Source organism: Hylobates moloch, unplaced genomic scaffold (assembly GCF_009828535.3).
Source record: "Hylobates moloch isolate HMO894 unplaced genomic scaffold, HMol_V3 SCAFFOLD_1, whole genome shotgun sequence".
Lineage (NCBI taxonomy): Eukaryota > Metazoa > Chordata > Mammalia > Primates > Hylobatidae > Hylobates > Hylobates moloch.
This window is the reverse complement of record NW_026652276.1, coordinates 82,317,606-82,334,783: the sequence shown is the minus strand read 5'-3', so window position 1 is coordinate 82,334,783 and position 17,178 is coordinate 82,317,606. Positions and strand designations below refer to the sequence as shown.

At 37.3% G+C, this 17,178-nt stretch overlaps 1 protein-coding gene and 1 long non-coding RNA gene across 13 annotated transcripts in view; one reads left to right on the top strand and one right to left on the bottom strand.

Moving 5' to 3' along the window:
• Positions 1-266: 266 nt before the first annotated feature.
• The window catches only part of RBMS1 (RNA binding motif single stranded interacting protein 1), a 218,836-nt gene continuing 201,924 nt past the window's right edge, over positions 267-17,178 (bottom strand). For 9 of the 12 annotated variants that reach the window (XM_058441667.1, XM_058441673.1, XM_058441689.1 and 6 more), the window contains 9 exons: positions 15,314-15,429; positions 13,360-13,409; positions 13,140-13,233; positions 10,614-10,661; positions 9,665-9,715; positions 6,615-6,725; positions 5,356-5,436; positions 3,699-3,783; positions 1,942-2,867 (listed from right to left, as the gene is read on the bottom strand). In XM_058441667.1, the coding sequence (XP_058297650.1) occupies positions 3,706-3,783; positions 5,356-5,436; positions 6,615-6,725; positions 9,665-9,715; positions 10,614-10,661; positions 13,140-13,233; positions 13,360-13,409; positions 15,314-15,429 (629 nt within the window). In that variant the 3' untranslated portion in view covers positions 1,942-2,867; positions 3,699-3,705. Of the gene's footprint in view, positions 2,868-3,698; positions 3,784-5,355; positions 5,437-6,614; positions 6,726-9,664; positions 9,716-10,613; positions 10,662-13,139; positions 13,234-13,359; positions 13,410-15,313; positions 15,430-17,178 lie in introns of all 12 variants that reach the window. The other 3 variants (XM_058441679.1, XM_032755581.2, XM_032755583.2) reach the window with 3 other exon arrangements.
• LOC131383935 (uncharacterized) lies at positions 8,449-16,531 on the top strand. The gene is made up of 2 exons (XR_009214344.1): positions 8,449-8,538; positions 16,315-16,531. It is a non-coding gene; the product is annotated as an uncharacterized LOC131383935 (long non-coding RNA).

Here is a 17,178-nt window from a genome sequence, read left to right as displayed (position 1 = left end):
GCTGACCGTTGACGTGCTGAGCTGATCGTTGACGTGCTAAGCTGACCGTTGACGTGCTGAGCTGACGGTTGACGTCTCTGGTCATTACACAGATTTAAATAACCAGCAAAAATGGGGTGGAAAGGTTTTTCCAATTGTTTTCAAGGAAATGTATTTTGAGGATATATTGAATCTGACATAACTTTCAACTCACTTTCAAACCAATCTACTGAGCTGAAGAAAGCTTGATATATACTTAATCGACTTAAAAAAATTGACAGGAAAAATAAAATTTCAGATGTTTTTTATTCAAAGGTTCTCAAAAGAAATAAAACAGAAAAGCTAACAATCTGATCAAATGTACAGTTCAAAAATGTCTTTTGGCGTTTAACAACAAGTCCTAGGAAAGAAAACTACAGAGTTATCTTGAACCGGACAAATAAGTTACCACTGGCAAGTCTGTGGCACTAGTAAAACAAAAATAAAAAATTAACTCTCTTGATCATATAGATATCTCTATGAAAATCTTTTTTTTCAATCTGTACAAAAGGTCTTTCTTCATAAATTAATTTTTTTATAATTTAATGGCTGTCTACTATGTGATGTTTAACTGATTTTTTTTTTATGTACAGAGGTTATGTTTCCCAAATCTTACCCAGACGAGTATGGCACTTAGTTCAGACATTTCTAGCAGCAGATTTCCCCTCCCCTCTAACCGAGCTATCAAATTTCTGTCTTAACTAATGCAAAAATATCAAGTAGTGAGAGACCCAGGTTTATAACTGTACTAGGTACACAGAGGGCGCTGCGTTCAGTCTGGACTTTCACAAAGCAGTAATATTCCAAGGAGCATAGAACCAATAATACCACAACTTTAAAAAAATGAAACAAAAACAAAAACAAAAACACATTTCTTTTATGACTATGTAATTTTCACTAGAATCTACACTTCTCAGAGCAGCAAGGACTTTTGAAACTATGAAATGTCACTGACATCTATCATCAAATACAAGCATAAAATTTAAGAACTAAAAAATACTTGAAAGAAATAACTGCTTAGCCCTAGCTCCTGAGCTAGGAGGATTTGGTCTGTGGAAACAGGGAGGGCCAGCAACCTGTCCCAGCACAAAAGAAAATAGACTCTGAGGTAGATAACTGATCATACACAGCTGACCAGACAAGTACACAGTTTTGGAAGACAACTTAATTTACCATTGCTTTTAAAACATATGCAATTGCCTTAATAAAAGAGCTTTAGTAACAGTGAATTATCTTATATGTACTAAAGTAGAAATAACTGTATTTATGAATCAGGAATTTCATAGTTTCAAAATTGGTTTTCTTTACACTTGAACACTTGTAGTGATGATGTAAAGTGTGGCACTGCTTGGATCCAAATCTTCCTTCATGCTTTTTTGTTTGTGTGTGTCCATACATCAATTAAAATTATAAAACCTAAATGCAAAGGTACAAAAAAGGCACATTCTCCTAACCGCAAACTGGTCCGGCAAAAATAAAGAGCACAGAAGATGTGATGCTGAGACAAGTTGGAGCTACTGGTTACTGGCTCTTCGGTCTTTGGTGAAGTTACCTTTAAAAGTGCCAAGTCATTTTTATTTTTCAAATTTACCTAATAGAGAGAGAGAGAGCTAGTAGCCAATCGTTTTGCTTCTATTCATATCTCAGCTTATGTTTGAAGATAAATCCTTACTTTTAGCTTTTGCCACTTTGTTGCAATGGCAACATTTTTCGGTTTGCCAGATTTCAGGCATAATTCTCATTCTAAAGCACTATCATTAGTATAAAGGAAGGACAAAACATTCAGTGACTCCCCTCCCCCACCCCCCATCCCCAACCCCAACACTACCTACACTAAATCTAGTACATCAAGTTAGTTTTTTTTTTTTTCCTGAAAAAAGGCAAAAAAGACTTTACATTGCATCATACAGCAGATATCCTAAATCAGTCAAACTATCAGAGGAAACTGTTGGCGTACAGCCTTACAAACAATTTACCCTAATAAAAGTTCCCCAGTCAGAAAATGTGTTTCACACAAAACATTTTTCCCTTCTTGCATTTCACTACCTTACACATTATGTGAAAAATCATTAAAAACACCTACTACATATTTAAAAAAGCCAAAATTTCAGCAACTTTTATTGACTACCTTTTAAAAGCCCTATGCTGCTGTTTTACAAGGCATAATAGACCAGCTCATTTGGTCAAAGCATTCTACATCATTAGTTTGAACTAACTTTTACTGAAACAGCTACAGCATCAAAAGAGTTAAGGCAAATTGGAATTCATAGAAAAGGATAAGACACTTCACACTACATTGAAAGAAAGAAAGCTAAGAAAAGAGACACTGACGGCAACACTGAATTACAGCAACACTCGCACTGCAAGCACAGAACACCATGGGTGAAGTCGGACTATTTAAACTTCAGAAAGCCCATTTCATACAGCTGGAAAAAAAAACACAAATTAAACACAAAATGAACAAAACCACAAAAATCTGGTCATGCACTTGGATAAGTCTTCATGGTCTTTGTGCATACCCAGAAAATTGAAGTTTTCTTTTCTTTTTTTTTTTTTTTTTTTTTTTTTTGCATCGTAACATTTGATAAAAATCTTTTGTTTTTGTTTTTTGTTTTTGTTTTTTTACTAAAATAAACCTGTTCGGGGGAACAGCTACTAGATGAATTTAAGGGTTTTATGCACCTTATAGAACTTATAGCAAAAATAGTTTTAGTTGATTTCATTATAAATAACGTTTTCAAGAACCTGTGCAAAACTGTCAATAATTTCCTAAAGCACAATTGATCAGAAAAATCCATGATTGTTCAGCCTTCACACCCTTCTTCATGTAAGAACACCTTTCTGTACATCTGCAAGAGAAAAATAAAAGACAAATGCTTTTGTAGATTTGGTGTGATACACTACAGAGCTTTGTAATCTGTTTCTTGTTTTAAAGAGATATGTGTTTGAAAAAGGTTATGCTCATCGCTGATGGTAGACTGATAAATGCAAACTATGGAACTGATGGTTACTTTCAATGCCTGTCACATCCAGGACTTGCAAAATACTTTCTTTTCTAATTTACAGCCAAATTCATGTGGGTCTCTAAAGAGTGACTTTATGAAATCAAAAATACATGTTATCACCAGGGCAATCCAGAAACCAGGGTATTCTAAGTTCTACAGAGCTATTTTATTAGTCTGCACAGTAAAGTGAAAAGTTTTGAAATTTGTGGTTCAAGTGAGAGCTGGAAATATAATCTTTCAATCTAAGGATATTGACATTTATCTAAATTCATAATCAAGATGTTGCTAAACTTATAATGCTAGATTAAGCAACATCTTATGCTACAGGTCCTCCAGTTTCTGAGTATTAAATTAATATGATATAGGATACTTGTATTATAGGACAATTTTGGTTCTTGGTGTTCTTTGATGTTACAGATTTTTATTTTTTTCTTTTTAGTGGGGAGAGTAATTATACATTTGGCTTCAGTATAAAGCATTCTTTTTAGACATAATGATTAATCTTAAATTCACAAAATCACTGATTTTAATATTTCAACAAGACTGGATGCCTTGGCCACGATTAAAGCAGTATGATAAAATCTGAGTTATCCCAATCACCATTCTGATTTTCAAAAAGCCCCATAGATTGTGCTTGATTTGAGCCCCCCAGTTATGGAGACCTTTCCCTCATACCTCACAGTTACTTATTAGGTTGAAAGGTATATGGAGAATGGTCATTAGACGTCTCGACAGCCACCTGCTGTTGACCACTTGCCTCCTACAACAAACAAAGCAGAATGGATGAGACATGTTAGTGAAAAAACCTCAGCTCTGCTCCTTAGGCCTGACTGAATCCAACAGTGCCTTAAAAACAGTTACTCTTTAAACTTCTTCATATCATGTAGAGCTTTCAAAGTTAATCATTTCCCTAAGCAACTGGCATGTCTAACAGAAACAAAGCACCTCCCACCCAAATGTTTATGACCTTCCTATTCTTATCAAGCTACAGTGTATCAAACAAACCTCTTACCCTCTTATCTCCTGGGGACAGATGTGATTTGGAATTCAGTATTTTCAGATTTTATAATCTGAAATGTGGTATGCATATGCAGTATATCATATAATGCCTCCAGTAGGGTCTAGGGCTGTACCTCATAAGCAAACATATTAATAGTTCTACACTGGAAGCCATGAAGCAGCACAGTTAAGTGGGATCAAGATTTTGTCTCATCTCAGTACAGGTTGAGTTTTGCCATAGGTCAGGTTTTATGCTAAAGTAGTTACAAAGATAATTTTTATTTTCAGATTTCTTTTTGGGTTTCAGATTGCAGGTAAGGAATTATAGGCTCTGGTAACTGTGGTTGTCAGTAATTGCACAAACAGAAGTAAAATACTACTACCACCACCACCACCAACACCTACTACTACTACTACTACTACTCCTACTACTATCACCACCACCACCACCACCTCCACCAACAGGCCAGAGTCCTATGATCCTTTCCTGGAATTGGAACCTTTGGGATCTGCCTAGTGGGCAAGATCAACTGACTGATACATTTCCTTGAAATTTTAAGGATACTTTGCAGGAAAATGCTACTTTTTCTCTCTAACCATAATTCAAATGCTAGACTTCTTTCTTTTGTATCAGTATCTTCCGTAACAAGAACAGTTATCTAGCCATACTAACAGCCTCTGTAAAAACAGGTATGGTTTGTTCTTCATCCCTGTAGCAGTTTCAAAACAGCTTTCTCTTTTCCACTAAGTATCTTAACTACAACTTATTTCTTTTCGTCATTATTGATTATCATTGATACGATCTTTAGTACTGGGACTGCAAACTCCAGATTTATCTTATTGTGTCTGTCGTATCATTTTATGAGAGACAAGACAGAATCTCCGAGGGGTATGAAAGGCACTATAAGCTTAGAAAGTATTTCTGGGAGTCTTAAGAGGTGTGGCCTGGATGTTGTTACCCTAATTTGTCGTGATCATAGCTCACTGTAGTCGCAAACTCCAGGGCTCAAGGGTTCTTCCTGCCTTATACTCCTGAGTAGCTGGACTACAGGTCCATGCCACCATGTCTGGCCAATTTTTAAACAATTTTATTTTTTGTCGAGATGGGATCTCACTATGTTGCCCAGGCCGGTCTCTAACTCCTGACCATAAGCAGTCCTCCCTCCTCAGCCTTCCAAAATGTTGGACTTACAGGCATGACCCACCACATCTGGCTAAACGCAATTCTTTATGCAAATATTTGACGTCTGGTAGATTTTTCTGAGTTCTACTTAATTTACCCATTTCTGAAACTACTTATAGCCAGAATGGTCACTGGATGGTCTCTACCAACCTCAACAGGAACCGCTGTCGTCTGCATATGTGCATACTGTGGCAAGTAGGCTCCTTGCATAGCTGACGTTGCAGGCATGTACTAGAAAGAAGAATAAGGTCAGAATGGGCAATGGTAAACCATGCAAAATTTGGAGTATGTGGGGGAATTGTGAGATGGATATAATGTATTTGGAAATCTCAAAGAAGAAATTTAAATGGGCTACCTCAAAGCTTAAATAGTGCATATAAATATGTCATATGGAAGGCAAACTGTTTTCTACTTTTTGAATCTGCTAAACTAAAAATTCCACATTTCTTTGGATTTGCTAACAAAGTGAAGATAAAAAAGTTTATCATGGGTGAAGATAAAAAAGTTTGTCACTCTCAATAATTCAGTATCACTAACGTGTGATTTTAGAAGATCTCTCCTCGAAGGACCTCATTATTTTCTAGCAGCCCCCTAAACTAGTACCTAGTATTGTTTCTACAGGGGGAGCCCACAGGGGTAAATGACTTATTAGACCTCTAACAGGTCACTGCAGATTAGGCAGCAGAGCCTGGCTTTTCTGACACAGTCATCCTTTCCCAAAGGCAGGAGAAATTTCTAGTCAATCTCATTGGATATGTGTGGTCCTGGCTTAGCCTTCACAAGAAACGGCCGTAGGTTTTGAGTGTATAAGGGGAAAACGCACCACCCTTTGTTCTTTTAAGCCACTACAGAATACAGGCTAAATTAAAATCCTTTAGCCATCTTACCAGCAAAATGCTAAGCATGAAACCTGGAAGCTGATCTGGTGCCAGCTCAACCTCATTACCCAAAGGAGTCCCCTGGACTTTGGTGAAATATTTCAATATTAAGATCATGATTCAATGCTCTCAAACTCCATAAAAGAAGAAATAAGCGAGAAATAATTCCCTGCTTTTACTATCTTGTATTACCTTCGTCTTTTGCTTCATGACACTGCCACAGCGACAGTGGTACTAGTTATATAAATGACACTAGTTATATAAATGACACTAGTCATAAAAGGCTAGATGTGGTCATGTGTGGGTGCTACATTCTCGTAAAGGAGAGATACCCAGAGAATAGACTTTCAGTTCATCAATTAATCAAGAAATAGCTTGAGTATTTACTTTACGGAAGGTCATGTGGGGGGAAGAGAGGGGATTAGACATAATCTGTTATCACAGAGCCTGTCATTTGATAGGGAAGATACAGGCTGCATTAATTTACCCTCCTTTGTTTACAGAGACACATGATAATTATTTGCCACCTACTGTTCCGGTGCTGCCTAGTGACAGATGACTCATCTGCTGGGCCAGAGGGCTGATCATTGATGCGGGCTGTAGTGACATGGTGTGCTCCATTGAGGGAGTTAACACGGCACCCTGGGGAGTTGGAGACAGGAGCAAAATTAGACAAACTGAGGCAAGAGTTAAGATCCTGTAATTACTTTTTGCAAAGGAAATACCTTAGTTTGTTTAAGAATGTGAAGCAAAAACAACCTCCCTCAATCTTGCAAATGGCATCATAAACAGTTTCCTAAAAATCTTCTAAATTGCTCTTCCTGAGAGTTTTGTAAGAGCATTAGGGGAAATGATATCTTGGCATTCACTTCACAACAATCCCTGTATTAAAGCCAGTGTCCCTCTTCTCCTTCCTTTTCCCTTCACTTCCAGTAACTGGAAGCAAGCTAGTCCAGCAGGAGGAGCTGTCATAGGAAAAACAAACTGACTATCACTGCCTGCCTAGGGTTACAAAATGCTTTCTTAAAAAAAAAATCTAGAAAAAAAAAGGCAGTTGATGTTTTCTCCAGTCACAAGACAATGTATTATATTTAACAAGATCAATATAGTATTTTGTTTAACAATGTTCTATCCAGATAATCGTTTGGTTCAAGATCAGGTTGTTAGGATCGAGAGCACATTTCTTCATTCACTCAGTGTTTCTCAGAACTTTAAGTTACATTTTGGTGCCTGGAAGGGAAGGCAATTCAGATATGATTAATAATCTGAGTCCAGATTCTTTTATTCAATTTGAAAAAATGTTGGTCATTAAAATCAAATTAAATGTATTTAAGAAAATAGGAGGGAAAAAAAAACAATCGCTTCTAACTCAGCCAGTCTAATAAAATCACTGTTAGCAATGTCAGGGTACTACTGCCAGCTCATAGCCTCTGTGTGTTTCTGTACAGGTTCAGTCAGAGTACATCAACAATTTCATATCCTGGGTTTTTGCTCTTAACTTACCATTCTATTCTAACCATTTAGCTAGCTTGTTGAAAAACTGTCATTATCATCAGTTTTTTAAATGGTTACATTGATTGTATAACCCAAAATTTAATGACCTCTTTATTTTTGGACTTTTGCAATCACCTCATTATCTGAGAATGCAAGTATTTTGACATGCTCTATAACTACTAATGTATGTTTTGGTATCACTGTACCTGGCATCCCTTAAATACAACTGTTATTTATCGATAATTAGATAGACAATCTAGGACAGAGTTAGGTGTACAGGAACTTTAATTCTGATTTAAATCAGGCAGTTTAAAGCTGGGTGGGGAAAGGTAATAAATCCTCAGATAGCAACCTTCTGCTTACAATCCTAATGTCTACTCAAAGATGTTAAGCTCAGATACGTGCAGTCTTTTTTTCAAATGTTGCCAAAAAGAAACAAAGATATAGATGTGTGTCAGAGATAATGTTTGTCATTAATACATTCTGTTAGAAATTTTTTTTTTAACATGCATCATCAAAAAGCAAGTGGTAACACGGAAATGACTCAGAAGCCTACAAGATGGTGGAGGAGTTTCCTGCACCTTTTTCTCATTCATTGGCACCATCTGTAATAGGAAGTCCTCAAATTCAAAGTAGGTTGATTTCCAAGCATTCTAAAATAGGGTAGCATAGAGTATCAGGGACACAGATTGCTACAGGCATGTGTGGATCAGTGCATGTATATTATGTACGCATGTACAGGTAAGTGTGGGTTTGAAGATGTGTCTATGTATGTGCACATGTATAGATCTATATGTATGTGTATATATCACACAAAACGTATACATATATCAGAGAGTGCCTCTCCTGTGTCATCACCTAAACATGTTTTATCTGCTTCTTAAAGGTCATCTCAGAAATTGCTATCTCTGGATTGCTATTTCATATACATGGTCTTACACTGCAGTATCCCCTTTAAAAGGTATCCCAAGACAAATTGCTGTCTGAAGATAAGGCCAAGAATAGAGTTCTTTTTCTAAGCAACCAAATCTGTTTTTATTTTACACATATTGTGAACCGTATTGTTTACCAGGATTCCCATTTTGCATCAGTTACTAGAAAGCTTAGAGCCAAATTTGTGATTTTCTCATGTGAGCATGCAGGTCATTGTGTTGGACATCCTTAGCCTTATTGTAACTTTGTTCTCCATATGTATTTTTCAATTTTCAAACCCTTCTTCCACAAACTAGATCTTATGTGTCTTTGAAAAACACATGAAATACACTATATAACTCACTCAATTTAAAAAAATGTAATATATATGAATGCTCACGTCATTAAGAAATCACATTTGTTATTTACCAAATAATGTGCTACCACTTTAGTATTTATAATCTCCATAGGCCAAGTAACACTGATGAAAATCTTCATCTCGGTTTTGAACTTTATATCTGCATTAAACAGAATGTAAAAAATGAGAGCGGTTTTATCCCAAGTACTATTAAAAATGTAGCCTCTCATTTGAATGATCTCGAAAGAGCTGGTATGAATAAGAAAATGGTGCCCTGCCTCAAATATGATATATTTTAAGTTCTTATAGAAAATGTAACTTAATATCTTCTACCAAGTTGTTTTATAAGGATGAGAAGAAGTGTTTTTTTTTTTTTTTTTGAGACAGAGTCTGGCTCTGTCCCCCAGGCTGGAGTGCCGTGGCACCATCTCCGCTCACTGCAAGCTCCGCCTCCCGGGTTCATGCCATTCGCCTGCCTCAGCCTCCAGAGTAGCTGGGACTACAGGCGCCCACCACCACGCCCTGCTAATTTTTTTTTGTATTTTTAGTAGAGACAGGGTTTCACTATGTTGGCCAGGATGGTCTCGAACTCCTGACCTCGTGATCCGCCCACCTCGGCCTCCCAAAGTGCTAGGATTACAGGCTTGAGCCACTGCGCCCGACCAAGAAGAAGTTTTATAATGAAATGGTACATTCTCATATTCCATGTTTAAAATTTCCCAAATCCTATACCACCCTTGGCAAATGGTTTTAACCCAGAGAGAATATACACATAACTTACTTGTAAAACACAAAGTCATTAAGATGAAAAACTTACGGGGTGCTGTAGAATGTATGGTTGAGGTTGCATCCAAGAAGGACTTTGCACCTAGAAAAGGGGGGATTTTGAAAGAAATATTGATTTTCATTGTAAAGCTTACCTATTTCTTTAGAACTCTTTTTAATCATGTTAAAATCTACAGAAAGAAAACAAGGAAACAATACTATCAATGATTAAAAAGATTAAGGCAGTTAGAATTCTTGGCAAACTGGTCACTCTGAACAGGATGAAATGATTATTTAGAAACAATTTCTATTTGCCCACTCAAGAAGTAATTGTTGAGTATCAGGCAACAAAGAGAAAAAGGTGAAAAAGACATGGGCCCCACCCTCAAGAAATTTACTATCTATGCAAGGGAGATAAACACGCCAACAACTCAAATAAATAGTGAAAAGTGTTAACAATCAAGGTATGAACTAGATGCTTTAGAATTACAGATGAATGACGATTAATTCCAGCACATCTTATTAGAAGCTAACCCTTAAAGTATGTGCTTATTTAATACAAAAAAACAAATTCAATTTATCTTTCATACCTAGGACATTAATTTTAGAAATCTTGTATTGTGGTCAACAATTTCTAGTTAGTGCAGAAAATAAAAATCTGAAATTCAGCTTAATGAAATTAAACTTCAGTAACTAGATTTTGACATCTACAGTCAAATGGGCATCCACACAGTAGACCCTCTGAATCGAGAAATAGATGTGAGAGTCAGGTTTTGTGGCAGGAAAGAAAGCATGTGTAGTCTGCCACTCAAGAGAAAAACATATCAGCCCATTTCTTGATGCCCAGAGCTTTCCAGAGTCTAAGTAATTTTATAATAAGTTTCAGTTTCCAATTCTTAACAACAAAACCCTCCTGCATTTTATCCCCTATTGTTAACTTCAGAGGTTCAACAGAGAGGATATGGGGAAGAGTCATGGGGGAAGAATGTATTGTGATTTACCTTGATAGCAGAGCCCCGATACTTGTTTTCTCTGGTTTCCTTTGCCACCTAAGGCAGACCAAAGTTAAGTGCTTCTGCCTTGTTAACATTTCAGTTATCTGGACTGTAGCCTTTCCCCCTTGGGATTGGTGGTTTCTTGCAGCTGCCAATTTCTCAAATCCAATTGCATAAGCTTATGGTGGTTTAGTGGAGAAAGGCCCACTCCAACACGAGTGCAGGGCCCTCACTGGATATATGATGGGAAGGCAAACAACTCCCTACAGACCCTAATTTGGGCCAGATGCCCCCATTTTTTATATGCTTCAGTGGTCTTAATAATCTAATTGCTTATAGCATTACAGGATTAGGGAACTATGACATCTAATTTTCTTTCTTAAGCAGCAAATCAGCTGCTGTCAATTTCTATTCCTCAATTTTCTAATTATAAAATGGGAATAATAATGTTTTGTAAACTCTTTACTATTGGTTCTTAACCTCTTTAGGGTCACGAGCCCTCTGAAAACCTAATTAGGGAAATAGAACATTTTTCCCCACTTAATGGCACATACACAACCAACATTTTGCAAACAACTTAAGGAGTCACAGATCACTTAAAGCTCATCCACTGACCCTACTAGGTCCCTGAACTTATGTAGTTAAAAATCAGTCTTCGAGGCTATGGCACTGAGTGTCAGGCAATGCAATGAAATTCCATATGTATCTTAGAGAAATACAGAATGCCCAGGAGAGGAAATAAGGCCGCTGAAATAATACGTTGTTTCCAGCTAGCTATATCAAATCTATTACTGACACAGATCTCCTAATTTTTATTGTACAAAATGGTTCTGTGGCCAAAATGCACACTGGTTTTATATTAAAGAGGGAAAAGGAGGTGTTGGAGAAATGTGTTAATAGCTGTAATATCTATAGCAACATAAATTCAAATTAATACTTACAATCTTTCATTTGCCTGAGAATAACTTACACTTGCCCCTAATTTTAGTGACATATAAATGACAGAGGTTTCCAAGTTCAGACAGTTAAGAAAGACTACCTTTTCATACCAGACACAGGAATTGTTAATTGGGGAAGTGCACTAGAGCAGATCTCACTGAGTCTTATACAGTCAAGGAAAGGATAGGAATCCTAAATCTAAAACAACTAAAGAGGCATTAAATTAGTCAATACTACGCCCAGCAGAATGAAGCACCAGAATAAGTAACATGAGAACCCAGAGAGAATAAAGAAAAGAAAATGAGTGATAACTCAGGGAAAGGAGGCTGTAAGAGCCTAGAAGCTTAGGAGACTGTGAATGATAATGCCAACCTTCAGTTTTAGCGCATCTAATCACTTCTGTTATTCAAGACCATTTTTATGTTTTTAGACAGAATTAGTTATATGACATTGCTTATTTTGGCCAATTCATTACTTAAACGTATAACTAATATACTCTTATTATCAGCAACCTAATCCTGCATATTAATGATAATAATCGTAGCTAACATTAACTGAGTGATAATGATATGCAAGGTCCTCGGCTGGGCTCTTTATACAGTCTCATTTGGTTTTCATAATTCTCTCAAGCCTATGAGATAGAAACTATTATTATCCCCATTTTAAAGATGAGGAAACTGAGGCTTATAGATGTTAAAATAACACAACTATTAGATTACATATTGTAGTCCTCTAACCCCAGAAATTAGGACTACAACATCTTAATTCAATTGTTTTAAAATTAAGAATACACAAAAATTTAGTCACACAGGATCCTGACGGTCAACAAAAGGGAACTCTGCTCCCACATGTCTGCAATTGAACTCCATTATAAGGTTCCTATCTGGGTCCAGGAAGTAATTCCGTTAGAGGTTTTCTGACACAGGAGGAGAAATGCATGTACACTACTGGGTTCATGGCAGACAGGAGCTACCTTTGCATTAAAATCAAATCAAATCTTGAAATACAAGACACTTCAAGAGTTTTTGTTTCTAAGTTGGGAATTTATTTTAAGGTAAAGTCTCCTCAGGTAATAACCTAAACAGGAAGTCACCTTTTTGCTTTTATATTTTTACCTCAAATGTCAGCTGCATTGCTTACTTAATGCTACCTACTAGAGACACATCTTTATGTATTACCATGTCTACTTGTTCTTTTATCAGTTCCTGCTGATGAATAAACAAAAGCAAGGGTACACACCTATTCTGTATTGTATCTAACGGCAATTATCTTAAGTTTCAATTTTTGGGACACATGGTGTCCAAAAGCAGGGCCCCTTGGTGAAGGAAGTGTTTGGGTTCATTCCAATTCCAAAATGCTATGATTGCAAGGACTGACCACTGACAAACATTTTCCTTTGCTTTACATTCTCCTATACATAAAAGTAAATCACTCTGCCAAATACAAAGCAGCTCATACTAAATTGGGTATCCAAGCTGCATAATATTTGACTCAAATTTCATAAACGCTCAAAATTTTAAGACACATAAAAATGTAGCAGAGATTCATGATCCGCAAGTGGTTATACTACTGACGAATCCTAAAGGTACAAACCTGGTAGGCAGATACAGGAGATGCAATATAGGGTGTAATAGAAGTTTGAGTGATCATTCGGTTTGTAGCAATACTGTATGGTGAAGGATAAAATCTAGAACAAACACAAAAGCCTTTATTAAGTAATCCTTTAAATAGAATAATTCATGGAACAAATGTCTGATATTTTCCACCTTCACATTTTCCCTCAAGCCATTATGGATTTATCTTAATGACATACCCGTTCTGTATAGCAGCTGTAGTTGGGTCGTAAGTAAGTGTCATTCCAGCCTATGAGAAGAGAAAGAAATATAAACATTCATCTAGAAAGGCATGATTTAAAAATTCTATTTTTAGCCGGGTGTGGTGGTATGCACCTGTAGTCCCAGCTGCTGGGGAGGCTGAGGTGGGAAGATCCCTTTGACGCCCAGGAGTTCGAGGCTGTAGTTAGCTATGATTACATCACTGCACTCCAGCCTGGGCAACAGAAGGAGATCCCTGTCTCTTAAAAAAAAAAGGGGGAGGGAGGGGAATTTGTACTTAGAGTCTAGTAGCATTTGATAAAAATGGGAGTTTCTGTTAGTCAAAATGACTATAAATATGAGAATCTCTGGACCTGCACTGTCCCATGTGATAGTCATAAGCCACATGTAGCTATTTAAAACTACATTAAAAAATCGATCTCTCTAGCATACTAGCTATGTTTCAAGTGCTCAGAGAGTCACCTGTGGCTGGTGGCTGTTATTGGACAGTGAAGATTCTAGAACATTTTCCCTAGACATTCTTGGATCAATATGTTATTGTTTTTAAAATAATAATTCATGGAAAGTCAATACAGGGAAATGGCGGTCCAAAATTTTATTAGGAAATTGAGAGTTTTAATTAAAAAAAAACTATTCAAAAGAGAGGTGAAAAAAAACCCAACTCAGTGATAAATGTACTATTTATATATAAATATTTAGATTACTATTTAGGATAACTTCTAGATATTATAAATATAAACCCCTCTAAGAAACCATGACAGCCTGGGCAACATAGTTACATCCTATCTCTATAAAAAATTTAAAAAATTAGGCCAGGCACGATGGTTCATGCCTGTAATCCCAGCACTTTGGGAGGCCGAGGTGGGTGGATCATGAGGCCAGGAGATTGAGACCATCCCGACTAACACGGTGAAACCCCATCTCTGGTAAAAATACAAAAAATTAGCTGGGCGTGGTGGTGGGTGCCTGTAGTCCCAAGCTACTTGGGAGGCTGAGGCAGGAGAATGGCACGAACCCAGGAGGCAGAGCTTGCAGTGAGCGGAGATCGCGCCACTGCCCTCCAGCCTGGGCGACAGAGCAAGACTCCATCTCAAAAAAAAAAAAGAAAAAAAAATTTTTTTTTAAATTAGCCAGGAGTGGTGGCATGTCCCTGTCATCCCAGCTACACAGGAGGCTGAGGTGGGAGGACTGCTTGAGCACAGGAGTTCGAGGTTGCGAGGTTGTGGTGGGCTATAACCACACCACTGGGCTCCAGCCTGGGCAACAGAGACCATGTTTCCTTCTGTTTTTTTTTTTTTTTTTTTGAGGTGGAGTCTCGCTCTGTTGCCCAGGCTGGAGTGCAGTGGCATGATCTTGGAACACTGCAGCCTCTGCCTCCCAGGCTGCAGTGATTCTCCTGCCTCAGCCTCTTGGGTAGCTGGGATTACAGGCATGCACCACCATGCAGGGCTCATTTTTGTATTTTTAGTAGAGACGGGGTTTTGCCATGTTGGCCAGGCTGATCTCTAACTCCTGATCTCAGGTGATCTGCCTGCCTTGGCCTCCCAAAGTGCTAGGATTACGGGTGTGAGCCACTGCGCCTAGCCTACAAAAACCCTGTTTCTGAAAAAAAAAAACCAAAAACAAACCCAAATCACTTGTGTTTTTCTTATGGCAATTTAGAATGCTCTTTTACTTCATGTGTAGCTAGCTGGTAAACACAGCTGTTTCCACCACCTATCCGTCCATCTGGAGAATCACTCTGTTATCACCATATATAATGAAAAGAATTTTAATTTGACATCACTTGAATTATAATGTACCAAAAGGAAGATTTAATCCTGGCACCTATTTCAGAAGTGTGCAGCCAAGTCAAGATGCCTTTTTGTGTTACTTTTCATGTGGGCACTCAAGATCACACACCCCCCACTAAAGTTTCAAGAAAGGACTTACAAGTCTCACCTCTCCTTCTCTATGCCATGGTCTTCCATTAGGGATGTATTTGTTTGGGTTCTGTCTTTTTTTCTGTCCTCCATCAGCAAACTTACACAATAAAGGTTCTGTGGGGGCTAAGTAAACAGAAAAATAAAATGAAACCACAATGATATGTGTATGTGGATGACAAAATATATTACAAAAATAGGAGTAGTGTTCATTCTGTAAGAGAATGCATACAACACTTTAAGGCAAAGTAGTTTACTCAGACCTTTGTAAAACTGTCCACGGTGAAAAACATAGTGCAGAAAAACATACTAGTTATTATTTCTGAACATTTAAATAACTATTCTGAGGAAGCAAAGGAATCTTTTGATTCACTTTCACACTTAAGAGCAGACACATTTCTTTTGGTTTTGGGCCCTCTCCAATTCCACCTCTGGACGGTCACCAAAATAATCTTCAAATTCAATAGGATTGTTCCATCCTCCCCTCCCCCAACTTAAAATGGTCCCTTAGCTTCCCATTATAATTCCTAAGAGGGACCCTTCACTTCTTTCCCAGTAGAAAACAAGCCGCCTCTACACTGCTCACACACATATTTTTATTCGCAATTTGTAATAATTGGTGAGTATGTTTACTTGTTTGGTGTCTGTTTCCCCTTCTAGACTATACGCCCCATGGGGGCAGTAACATTGTCTGTTTTGTCTATCACTGTATCCCCAGTGCCTAAGTGTCTGGACTTTGTAGTTGCTTATTACATCTTGGTTACATCAATGAATGAATAGAAATAGGTCTCATATGTTTTTGGGATATGTCAGTGAAGATAGCTGTTGTGAGAAAGCTAAAAAATACTTGTCCACCCTATTTAAAGGTTTTTCTGTGCCTTTAATCATACAACTGGGTATTGCTTTACTATATATCTATATATCACTATATATAGATCTGCATATTATTACTATATTACTTATAATATATATTACTATATATCTATACATTTCTATAAATTCTTCTTACAGAATCCATGAGGCCAAAACAGAAAAGCAGAAGATGTAGAGAATATTTTCAAGGATATATACTCACTAAAGTTAAAAAAAAAAAATTCTACAGATAGCACAATAGGGCACAAGTGACTTTTCCTTTTCTTTGCTTTTCTGCAATGGAAATAGCAGTATTCCAGAAAGTTGTGCATTTTTCTGTGTTTATAGTTAATGTAATAAAGGCAATCACACCTTCCTGTCTGGTTCCCACATTCTGTCCGTTGTCTACTGTAGAACCATGATTACTACTTTCAAGTTCTGTTTCAAAGTTAAATAACCATGAAGAGAAAAATATTACTTGTAGAAAATTTATTCCTTTCTCCTGTGCCTCTTATTATCCTAATTCATCTCTTATTTTATTTCATGATTACCCACCCACTAATGACAGGGTGGAAGCAGTAGTGTCTTTCAATGCTTCTCTGCCAAAAAACAAAACAAAACAAAACAAAAAGCCTAACTGTAACTCCTTCTGGGTGAGCTGTCTGGGCTGCTGCCTGGCACTCCTTTCTTCTTTCCCTGGTGTGAACCACTCTGGAGGGATGGGTTGGAATGCCAACTCACTTCTGAATGACAACTGGACTATGGGTATGAAGAGTCAGGAACAAAAATGTTAGGTGTCTGGTGAGACTATCAGCAAGCCTTGGCCCAGATCTAGAGAGGTTTATCCACTGACATTTGAGGTTGTAAGATGTTGACTCCACATAATCTCATAGAGCAAGAAAGAAGATAATAAATTTGGTGGTGCTGGCACATAGTGGGTCTTCTCTAAAAATAGGTGCTTTTATCTAGAGGGTTTATGAAAACTAGGTCCTAGACTGAAATTTAACCTTTTTTTTTTTTTTT